Source organism: Squalius cephalus, assembly GCF_949319135.1.
Source record: "Squalius cephalus genome assembly, contig: scaffold_75, whole genome shotgun sequence".
In the NCBI taxonomy this organism is placed as follows: Eukaryota; Metazoa; Chordata; class Actinopteri; order Cypriniformes; family Leuciscidae; genus Squalius; species Squalius cephalus.
Window position 1 is genome coordinate 102,086 of NW_027645840.1, and position 12,711 is coordinate 114,796.

The window sequence follows — 12,711 nt, forward strand, 5'->3', positions numbered from 1 at the left end:
ATAAGCTACGTAAAATAAAGTGTATCAAGACTGTACTTAAGTGGACTTCATGTGTATCTACATACCTTATCCATATGTACCTTAGTTTGAATTAACTCACTAGTTCACAGCTTAAATACATGCATTAACTTCCTAATTACATTGCAATTACATAACATTACACAGGTATAAGCTACGTAAAATAAAGTGCATCAAGACTGTACTTAAGTGTACTTCATTTGTATTTACATAACTTATCCATATGTACCTTAGTTTGAATTAACTCACTAGTTCACGGCTTAAATACATGCATTAGCTTCCTAATTACATTGCAATTACATAACATTACACAGGTATAAGCTACGTAAAATAAAGTGCATCAAGACTGTACTTAAGTGTACTTCATTTGTATTTACATAACTTATCCATATGTACCTTAGTTTGAATTAACTCACTAGTTCACAGTTTAAATACATGCATTAACTTCCTAATTCCATTGCAATTACATAATATTACACAGGTATAAGCTACGTAAAATAAAGTGTATCAAGACTGTACTTAAGTGGACTTCATGTGTATCTACATACCTTATCCATATGTACCTTAGTTTGAATTAACTCACTAGTTCACAGCTTAAATACATGCATCAACTTCCTAATTACATTGCAATTACATAATATTACACAGGTATAAGCTACGTAAAATAAAGTGTATCAAGACTGTACTTAAGTGGACTTCATTTCTATCTTACCTTATTCATATGTACCTTAGTTTGAATTAACTCACTAGTTCACAGCTTAAATACATGCATTAGCTTCCTAATTACATTGCAATTACAGAATATTACACAGGTATAAGCTACGTAAAATAAAGTGTATCAAGACTGTACTTAAGTGTGCTTCATTTCTATCTTACCTTATCCATCTGTGCCTTAGATTGGATTAACTCACTAGTTCAGAGCATAAATACATGATTTTTGTCATCAGCACAGTCCGCTGATATCTGCATACACTATTTGAGTGTAGCCTGTTCATGGACGAGTGATTTTTGAGTGCTAAAAAAACAAAGCATAAGGCTACAAATTAAATATACCCAAACTTTAAGTGTACCTACCCTTTGTAGCCACCTGCCTGTCAATACAAATAATGGAAATTAATGAGATGTGAGCAGATTTTTACAATTCAAAACTTTATTCTGAAGTTTTAAAAGATTGCAACACAAAAATAAAATGGCTTTTTAAACATTAAGCAAAACATATTACCGGGACTGATTCAGAAACAAATAATACAATAGCCCCAATATAAAACAACTGAAAAATAAGGGTCTTATCTATATTTATACTTGATTGGCAGAAGCTTGCCTTTCGCTTTTAGCTCTTCAATTTTAGCACGGACCTCTGGAGTCATTGATTCTGCACAACGCTTTGAATAATCTAAAAGCTTCTCTTTTTTGAGATTAAATGGTGGGAGGCTCTTTAAAAATTTTGGAGCTGCCATTGTAATTTCAGCCAGGGGAGCAGACAGAGCCAGTGTGTTACGATCCACACCTACAGTTTTGAAGGCCTTATTCATGCTCCCCTGACTCTTGTAGGCCTTCACAACTTTGTGGTACCGACGTACCACATCGTCAATTGTGCGAGCTGCAAAGAAAACAAGAAAAACAGAATTATAAGCCATTTACTTTAAACTGACTAGAATAGGACTGAAAGTATATATTAAATAGCATTGCTTACTCCCACCCAATTGTCATAGGCAGCATTGTAAATGATCACAGTACAGACAAGAATCAAGTCTGTGTCATATAAACTGCCAGCCAAACAACTTGCTTATCTACATGCATTGAAAAAATATATTTATTCAATGTTGTTTAATATACGTAAACCTATTTATTAAATGTTATCCACATGAGAGTTTCTCCTCATGAAAGACTGTGGATCTGTGGAATGTGGAACTGTGATAAGATGATTGACAGGGCAGTTTAAACGGTGACAGGATGCACATAACTAAGCAACAGAGCTGTCTGTTAAAGATGATGAAGTATTATGTCCCAAAGCTGGATACTACTACATGCCTCTCATACATACTCTAATGTATGTACTTTTTCCTCACAAAAGGAGTATACTTTTAGGGTGTAGTATATGAAGGCGAATTGAGATTGGTTGAATTTAGTATTGAATTGGGTGTGTTCAATGAGGACATGTGAAATGTACTGTACAGTGTTGGGGGCTACAAAAACAGGGTTTGGGAACCACTGCAGGTAAGAACAGCAGGATTCTATCAATAGTAAAAAAATAAAAAATAAAAAAAATATTATTAGGGATGGAGCTAAACTCTACAGGCCCACCAAAGTCAGATTTGAAGAACACTGTTATCCAGTATGTGCACTCTACTGTGAACTGCCCTGTCTGCTGGCTAATCTACTGCAGGCTATCCCATTATTTCTGAAGATAAACAAGAAACATGTGAGGTAAGCCCAACAACATTCTAGCAAATTGCATAGTTACAAAACATTCTTAGAATCACAATCATGACTCTTTTACACATTTGTATTTAATCATTGTATCTTGTTATTGATGTATGATGTAAATTTGATGTTAATTGAAATAGTCTTATGTATTCATTTACTAAATATAATAAGACGTTGGCAAGCCTAGGAAGGTGTGCCAAGGGATAAACATTTCAAATGATAAGTGTCCCTAATAGTAGTTATTCCTGTTAGAAAAAAAAAAGGTAACACTATGGCCCTTAATTGCAAAATGGTTGCCAAACACAACAGTACCTCTCGCCATTGCCAGAGGATGACAGTGCTCCTTTTTACTCTTCTTGCGGGATTTCTTCATTTTGGAGAACGAAGAGGATGAAAGTGAGGAGCTTGAGGTGGATTTGAAGGTGGAGCTGGAGGTGGAGCTTGAGCTGGAGCTGGAGGTGGAGCTGGAATCATCTGAATCACGGGATTTGTACTTTTTTGACTTCCCTGCCCCCCCACCCAAAAAAAAAAACAAAAAAACATCACATTATAACAATTTACTTTTTGTGTGAACTGGTTTTCATTTGTATTCAAGTGCCTTCAGTTCACACCATAAATAAGCCTCAACTGCCAGTAATTGTTTTTGTTTTGTTTTTTACTGTGGATGTATTTTAAGCTTTGGCATCTGCTATCTCCAGACAAAGAACTAAAGTTTGAAAAGAAATGGGTAAACAAATTGTCCTATATATTTTGACACTTGACAGACTTTGCAAAAATGACTTATTTTAAAATCAGCCCCATCCTGTTGTCGCAAAGCAGTTCTACATTTCATTCCGCTAACATCTTAACAGACCTCACCCAGCCATAGTCACCAACCTGTTCTTGCCCTCAATTTTTTCTTCAAAATGTCAATTTCCTCATGCATTTTCTTAATTTTTTTCCGCAGTCTTTTATTTTTCTTCAGCAACTTCAGGGAGCTGGTTTTATCTGCAATCAACAAAATATTCAATGTAGAGTTAAGGCATATTTATGAAGCACTTAGATTTCCACTTTAACCAAAGCGCTAAATAAGATTTCAATAGGAGATAAAAAAAATGTAACAAATAAATAAACAAATGTTATTTGACAATGCCATTTTAACATAAGATAAAAAAGCATGATGTTAAAAATAATCTACTAAATTAAAATCAGTGACATTGTCTGATAATAAAAATGAACTTGAAACATCAATGTTAATAAAAAAAGCAATGTATGCTTATTAAGTATGCTTAATAAGTGTGGTCCCGTTTCTGTGTACCAGTTAAAAATCTAAGGCAAATATCTATATTTCAAAATTTCAATTGAGGAATGCTTACATTCTCAGAATCAAGACCGAATACAATGATTAAACTCTTACCACTGGCCAGAACCATCTCATCACACTGTACACTCTCCTCGCTGGACACATTATCTTTATCTAGCATGATCTGGTCTTCTCCATGCTTCTCTACTTCTTCAGCAACTTGTAGATCTTCTGTCACATTTTTGGGGCTCTCTACAGTCTCTTCATCCATACTTTTTTTCATTTTCTTTTTCCCTCTTTTGCTGGCCATGGTGGACCTGGGTCAGAATAAATAGTGATAAACCACATCATTAAAACTTTTTTGGCTATGATATTTAATATTAAAATTGGTGAATGTACTTTATTTTTATTAAAAGTAAGTATATGTATATCTATCAAGATAGAGAGAAAGAGATAGATATACATAGATAGAGAGAGATACATAGACAAGATATATATATATATATATATATATATATATAGAGAGAGAGAGAGAGAGAGAGAGAGAGAGAGGGAGAGAGAGAGAGAGAGAGAGGGAGAGAAAGAGAGAGATAGAGGGATACATAGATAAGATATATATATATATATAGAGAGAGAGAGAGAGAGAGAGAGAGAGAGAAAGAGAGAGAGAGAGAGATAAAGCAGTCAAATGAGACGGTGCAATCAACAATCCTATACATAATTTAATACATCTCACATCAATATATTATCTAAATATGTATATAGCAACAAAAATACTTATACCATACCTACAGTATCTTCTCGACTCGTACTCGTTTTGCAGGCGTCTCCAGACTCCAGACGATTCCTTTTTTTAAACAATAGAGAACGTTATGGGTCACGTGGTAATGCGGTTGACGTACAGAAACCGCGCACGCGCAGGTTGGCGGCTAGGTGCGGCAGCGCGGGATTTCAAATATGGTGTCTGTACCATTGCCACAGCACAAACAAAATGACAAGATAAAGCTTATTAAATGGATGCAGCGAAATAAATTATTGGCCAAAAAAATGAGATGTGGAGACTGCAGAAGAAAAATGAAGTTCGTGAAAGACGAGAGGGGGTTCAGCGAAAAATCGGCAGCTGGCAGCAGGAAGTAGCTGCCACTGGCAGCAGGAAGTAGCTGCCGTTGACAGCCGGAAGCCCTGCCATATTAGGAGGGACCTGCCATTTCGTGGCAGCCAATCAGTATCGTCCAACGTAGTAGCAACCAATCACATTTACCTGGAAGTCAAGCGACAGCAGCCAATGGTGGCACCGGCGAATCTTCAGTAATGGCGGCAGTATTTGGCTCGGTAAATTCGTATATTATCAGATTAATAAATAATTGTTGCTCTGTACGTTGGAGTTTAACTTTTATGTTAGAGACAGTGTATCTGTGACTACTTAAGTTGAATTGGTTAATTTAATCATTTGTAGAAACGCAGCTTGTGCACCGTGTGCTCCTGGTTTGTGAGGGGCTATCATTAACTTCAAATACTAACTTACGTTACCATTATCATTAAATATTAGCGTTTGTTAACATGTTAACTTAATCTATTGATTAGAATAAAGCTCATGCTGATTTATTGGAATTGACAAGCTCAGCCTTGATGATACACGTGCAATGCTAACAAAACATATCCCAAATGATCTAACTTATGTTTTAATACAAAACACCATTTTAATCAACATTACTTCACCATATTCTAAACTTCTGTTTTTTGTAGTTTCACCAAGTTCACCACAGCCTGTCACAGATTGCTGGGGATGGACAAACATATGTGCCAGGAAGGAAACCCCAGATTTCCAGTTGCAAAACCAACCAAACCCACTGGTATGTTTTCACATAAGGAACATAATGTTCAAATGTATTATATCCTGTCTTGATCAAAGCAGGCAAAAGGCATTCTGTTTTTTATCTTTTTATTTTTTTTATACAAATTCTAGATTGTATCGAAAATTTGACATTTCAGTGTCTGTTTATTTTCTTAGTTCGATCATGTTTTGGATGGGACCCAATCACCAGATGAGACCAGAATATATATATATATATATATATATATATATATATATATATATATATATATATATATATATATATATATGTTTATATATATCTATTCAAAATATACTGGAACAGTTCACTTTTTCCATATAACTTTCACCCCCAGTTTCACAGACAAGGCTCAAACTAGTCCCAGACTAAAATGCATGTTTAACTGAAAGCAAATTACACTTGTGTATCTTAAAATATCAGTGCCATTGTTTCTTTTAAGATTCACAACAGTAATGTTTTTTCTAAGGCATATTTATAAAAGTCCTAATTGCACTAAGGCCTAATCCTGGCATAATCTAAACCCTATCTGTGAAACCGGGCTTCAAAGTTTTACATATCAGTCCAGTGGTTCAGTTCAACACTTTGTTCTCTGGCTTTAGATAGACAATGGCATTTAAAAAATAAATTACACCTGCTCCCTAGTTCAGGTATGCTACTGTCTACTGCTGCAACATGGCTAAGTGGTTCAACACGGAGTTCATCTCTCTCTTTCTCTCGTGTGTATAAAATAACTAACTTTTTCCCCCTTCTTTTTAAGCTCAATTGCAATAAAGATGGATCCGGGATCTTGGAAGCTTGTTAAAAGTAAGGTATTGATTTCATGTTACAACAATTTTGATTTCTTTGCTATCTTTAGTGTATAAATAAAATGTTAGTTTTTCCATTTAGATTTTTTTTTTCCAGGATGTTCCAGCTCAGTTGGGATCTGTGGACTGCAGTGTATTCATGCTAATGGTAAGTTATTACGGTGGTTTTGTTCCCCCATAACATTTATTTTACGGATAACCCAACATCCATAATAATTATCAAAAGACATCAGGCTGATCCCAATGAATTTTGTTTTTCAGGTGTGTCAAGTCAAGTCAAGTTTATTTATATAGCGCTTTTCACAACATAGGTTGTATCAAAGCAGCTTCACAGTAATAAATTAAAACAATACATCAATGTTTGTTTCTAGTGGAACGTCCACGTTTGGTAATGCTGATCAATAGTGTCGTTGATTGATTAATTAAATTAAATATCCCCAAATATCCCCAACTGAGCAAGCCAAAGGCAACAGTGGCAAGGAACCGAAAAACTCCATCAGGTGACCTAATGGAGAAGAAAAAAAACTTGGGAGAACCCAGGCTCAGTCGGGGGCCAGTTCTCCTCTGGCGTGTGTGTGTGTTAAGGTTAGTGATGTCACTAGCCCAGGAGGAAGCTTGTGTAGTCCCCACCAGTTGTTTGTTGTAGTCCTTAAAGTGATTTCTGTAAAAAAAAAAAAAAGTCTCCCTTTGCTTTGAACTTTTATCGTCGTAACTTATTCATATTGCAGATATGTCATATAACATATATATACATTCATATAACATCTGTCTTTCTTTATTTTCTTTCTTTCTTTTTCTAACGTCTGTCTGTATTTCTTTTATTTCTTTCTAACTTATCTATCTTTTTCTAACATCTGTCTTTCTTACTAGTGGTCTCAAACCGGTTCCACGGAGGGCCTAGTGTATGCAGGTTTTCTCTTTTACCTTGAACCAAACTGATTGAGTAGGTCACTAATTGGTTAAGATCTCCCCTCACCTGGTAGTCTAGGTCTTAATTGGGCACTAATTGAAGGGAAAGACCAAAAACCTGCATACACTAGGCCCTCCGTGGAACCGGTTTGAGATCTCAGAATTGTACTTTTATGTGTATTTCTTTAAAGTGAACATTATCTGTACTACTTTTGGAGGAACTGCGATTCCATTGTGTGTGTGTGTGTGTTGAATGTTCTGTGCAGGTCTTGTGATATGCAGCAGCTGACCCCAAGACGCCTTTCTACGACCTCCGAGGTCATCACCGGACCATCTTGGACTCGGATGACAATGTCGACTTACCCTCCTATCTATCCATAAGTGTAGAATTGTTTTAACTTTGTTCTTTTGCCAATGAGAAGTAGCCAACCTGTATTTACTGATGTCAATCATGCCCTTGGAAATGGTATAACTGGTGTGAGATTTTGTGTACAGTAGAGTCTCTGGCTTGCGACCCCGTGAGACTTTGACGCCTGGCTCTACCGATGAAACTATTCTTCAGTAAATTTTTACTTATTTAATTGAACCTCACGACTCCTGGTCTTCTTTCATCATATCTGGTCCTGGGTCTTTAAGCTGTTATTCCCTAACACTAGAAACATTGTAAATCATGTTAAACCATGCTAGAACATTGTAAAACGTTTTCAAACTTTCTTTTTCAAGCCAACTTAGTTTTTTATGAACTTTAACATCTAGTTCAGAATTGTTGTTCATTCCGATTTCAGAACAACAAATATCAAGCCTGTTTTCAAAGTTACAGCTGTTTTATAAAACAAAGACAAGAATGTATTGAAATACTACAAATGTAAAACTGAACTTAAATGATAGCAAAATATGATTTTTAAATAAAGGTCATTGAGAAATTTTTTTTTTTTTCTTCTTTTAGACATGACTTTCATTATTTGTTTAATGAATGTTTATGTACGTTTAATAAATATACAATATTATTATATAGGCATTCATTTATGTATATATTTCATTATTTGACAAACATGTACACAAATTATATTTATACACGTACAAATTCATAATTTCAAGTGTAGCTTAATGTTTGGTTTTTTTGTACTATGTCTATGATCTTCGTTACTTAATTTATATTTGATAAACCTTTTTAAACCAATTACAAAATAATTACAAATTTAAGTAATTTATTTAAATAAGTACTAAAATTATATATATACATTGATATAATAATTTATTTGCCTTGCTAAAAGCGGCATCCACCTCCGACTTCCGGTTATTAGCGGTAGCTGACGTCAGCTGCCAGTGGCAGCTACTTCCTGCTGCCAGCTGCCGATTTTTCGCTGAACCCCTACTGTGAAAGACAACAGAAAAGATGGATATACCTGGTGAGTGGTTTGGAAAAAAGGAGTCATTTATTTATTTTTAATTTACTGATCACTTTAGTACCATTAATCTTTTTCTTTCTTTAAAAAAAAAAAAAAACAGGGTGTGCTAACGCAAACAGAACCACACCCAAAGGAAGAAAAAATCAATCCGGACTGGATCAATTTTTTCAGGATCTCATAAAGACCTTCATCAATGGTTTATGTTTATTTACAGGTAATTCACACAATTATATATATATATATATATATATATATATATATATATATATATATCATTAAACTCCACAACATGCTTTCTTAGAAGTTAAGTAGCCATCAGACATGTTATAGGATTTCCATGGCTCTGTTTGACCAGATTTAAGGCCATATAAAGAGGATAAAATAGCTTAATTATTATAGCAAAATTCTTAATTATAATATTAAGTGTTATTAATTTTTCCTGCCGATGGAAAAACAGAGAAATGTCGATACATGTGATTTCAAAGTCAAAATGCTGCGATGTTGCACATTGTACTGGCTTGTGGACAGGGCTGGACTGGTAATCTGGCATACCGGGCAAATGCCCGGTGGGCCGACGTGCTTTTTGGGCCGATACATCTCATATTTATTTATTTTTTTAACGGCCCATAAAACGCGTACATCGGCGGCCCATTCGTTTTGTTTTGTTTAATTGACGGCGCTGGGTTAGTGCCGGTGTAATGCATTGGTCAAAAAAAAGTAAGCGTTAGTTTTTTTTTCCACTGACAGACCAGCCCATGAAACGCGTAGATCAGCGGCCCATTGGTTGTTTTCTTGATTGACACTGGGCTGGCCCAATCACAGCTTTAAAAACCTCCCCCTTTGGGCTTTGAGTGAGCGTGCAGTGTATCTGTCAAAAAAAATAGTCTGAGAGATGGAGAAGAAACGCAAGGAATGTGCAGAGAAATAGCGTGTAATAGAAATAGCAGACGCTGTAAAATGTGACTTAACCCAGTTACGCATTATTTCCACATGTGCATAGTTGACGATTACAGAAGTTTACTAGAAGTTTAATGAAACGTGTTTTTATCCATGTTTTCCGCCAAAATAAAAGCTTGATGCAGTTTGTGTCAAAATAAAAGATCATGTGCTGATCTCTTTCAAGTTTAGAAATTAGTACAAAACTAACTATGAAAGTTTTCTTTATTTTTCAGTCCGTTTGTTTTACAATATGTGGCTATTAGGCTGCTGTCATGAGATTAATATTATAGCTATTATTATGTAGTAGTGTAATATATAGACAGACACTGTTACTAAAAGCGGTTTGATTTTTTCTTTGTTATATTTGCACACTGAATATGGGTTGGAGCCTTTAATTTTGAACCTCAAACTGCACCAGATTGATGAATTTAACATTAAAATGCACAAAATTTTGAATAACACTGGTATTGCTATGCCAATGCAGCTTATCTTGTTTTTTTGGATGCATCACTGTGGAGTATAGTTCAATTGTATTAATAAATTACAATTTTGTACTTATTTCATCTGTTAACTCTCACTCGTTTATACTCACTCATTACATGGCATTAGTGGTTTTAATGAATAGGAGTTGAACAAAAACAAATTCAAGGGCGTGCAAAGGTGATGTTTATGATCGTATGTAGTGGGCCAGTCTGGGCCAAAATGCCAGGGCCGATTTTCTGTCCCAGTCCAGCCCTGCTTGTGGAATTGTGTTTTTAATATTATTGTAATATGTTATATTATATGTAAAAGGGCATATTTTATGTCCCTCGATCATGGTCATAATTTTTTTTTTGTAAAAACGAGAAAAAAAAAACGAAGAAAAAAAAAGAAGTAAAACTGTAGCAACAGTAGTAAAGCATAAACATGTCAAAATAAGAGTCCCAGTGAATTTATGGCTTGTTTATGATTATGCTTGCAGGTTTTTGTTGTTGTTGTTGTTGTTGTTGTTGTTTTTTACTGGATATTCTTTTGGTTATTCAACAAGCTGTTTCTGTGGCTTCTCCCTGAGCCACCCCATTACAGGAAGGAAAGACAAATAACATTATCTAACAAATTCAATTATATTCAGTAGGTATACTAGTATCAACAAAATAATCTGTTTGTTGTGTTTCTTTAAACACAATTTTTATACCAGGAAACTAACATATCATAAACCTCTAATTAGTATGTATTGATGTGTTAGTACATAAACCAAGTTTATTATGTAAAAATAGAATAAAACATGTCTTGAGTTACTTGCATTTACCCTGTTCTGCAGTTGAATGTGTGCCCCAACCATAGGCCCCAATCTGAAAGAATCTGATATATATTATTTATTTCCTTATATACATTAATATACATTTATTAACTTATATAAGTTTGTTCTGTATGAACATGTAGTATTTATTTGTGCAGGCTTAAAAACACTGATTTTCTTGCTCAAATTCATGTTGGAACATTTAAAAAAAAAATCTAATATTTTTTTTTTTTTTTTGCAAGCATGACAAATATCTATAAATATATAACATGCCTCATAATTTAGGTTATTTAAAGGTACCATTGGCCTTTTTCATTCATTTTATTATTGTTAATTTAAATATAAAATTAGGAATAAAGAAATTTCATTATGTTACTTGTGTGATTTTAACTGCTGTGTACATGCATTTATGCCACATCTGGGCAGCATTAAACAATTTTCCACACAGATGCAATTTTAAGTATTTTGTTTTTATATAAAAGATGGGACAGATACATTATATAATGTAAGTAAAAACAAATCCCCCTAATGATAATTTTCATTGGGAAAATGTCACAAACTTTAATTTCTGACATTGGTAAGGTTTTAAATTTTGTAAATACTAACTTTGTTGTTTTATAGGTTTGCTCAAGGATTGAGATTACGCCAGATTGACATGATGGAAGATGGAGTGGCATCCAGTTCAACAACACTCTCAAAAATGAACAAAAAGCTCAGAAAGGTAAGCTTAAGTGTTAGTTTTGATTTTATTAGTTTTGGATTCTGTTCTGTTATAATGTAAATTCCCATTTTGTTGAATACAACTCTGGTGTGCATCCTGGGATTGTTGAAAAAATTGTAAACAAATCAAGTTTAGAGTACATATGAAGAGTTCAGATGCAAAAACCTCTAAATGCCATCTGAAATTTTCATCTAGAATGATAATTTTTTATCAAGCTCATATATTTAATTTCAATAATTTCACTTAAATGGCAATTAATAGGTAATTTTCATTGCCATTTAAGTGAAATTACTGAACTTAAATATACAAGCTTCATAAAAATGATCATTCTAGGAGGAAATTTCAGATGGCATTTAGAGGTTTTTGCATCTGAACTCTTCATATGCTTGAAACTAAATCTGGTGTAATAGTTTGCTTTTTATGCTTTCTAACAATGGTTTTTAATTAAAAGGTGTGCACAAATGCATTGAGAAGGATGAAAAGAAAGCACCAATTCAAAATTGGAGGGCGATCGAGTAATTAGTAATTACTAGTAATTTAGCATAGCAGAACTGCATTTGGTTAAGATTTTATGTGCAAACTTTTAAGATGTATTGTGTATTTGTGTATACATAACTGAAATTATGTATTTCTTATAGTATAACCGTGGACGGTATGGTGGTACTTGGGCAAGACATGGATGGGTGTTTGGTCTGTTAGAAGTACACCACAGTAGCCGAAGACCTGTTCTTAAGCTGGTCCCTTCACGAGCACGCACAACTCTGATCCCAATCATTAAACGGCATGTTAGAAGCGGTTCAACAATCTACAGTGATTCCTGGCGGGCATATGTACAGTCCCTCACTAAAGAAGGATATCATCACTATCCGGTAAACCACAAGAATAACTTTGTGGATCCACAGACTGGCAGCCACACTCAACACATTGAGAGATACTGGCAAACAATTAAAGGACAAGTGTGGAGATTAAGGGGGAACCGTACTGAGAAAATGCTGACGAGCCACTTGAAGTTTATTGAATGGACATATTGGCTAGGAAAGAAAACCAAGAAAGGCATCTTTGGAA

At 34.5% G+C, this 12,711-nt stretch overlaps 1 protein-coding gene across 1 annotated transcript; it reads right to left on the reverse strand.

Annotated features, from left to right (window-relative positions):
- Positions 1 to 1,215: 1,215 nt before the first annotated feature.
- Positions 1,216 to 4,576, reverse strand: LOC307154133 (uncharacterized protein). The gene is made up of 5 exons (XM_079898903.1): positions 4,520 to 4,576; positions 3,842 to 4,044; positions 3,322 to 3,432; positions 2,758 to 2,952; positions 1,216 to 1,618 (listed from the first exon to the last, which is right to left on the reverse strand). The coding sequence occupies exons 2-5, from the start codon at positions 4,035 to 4,037 to the stop codon at positions 1,305 to 1,307; spliced, it is 816 nt and encodes a 271-aa protein (XP_079755029.1). The 5' UTR covers positions 4,038 to 4,044; positions 4,520 to 4,576; the 3' UTR covers positions 1,216 to 1,304.
- Between the last annotated feature and the right edge of the window lie 8,135 nt (positions 4,577 to 12,711).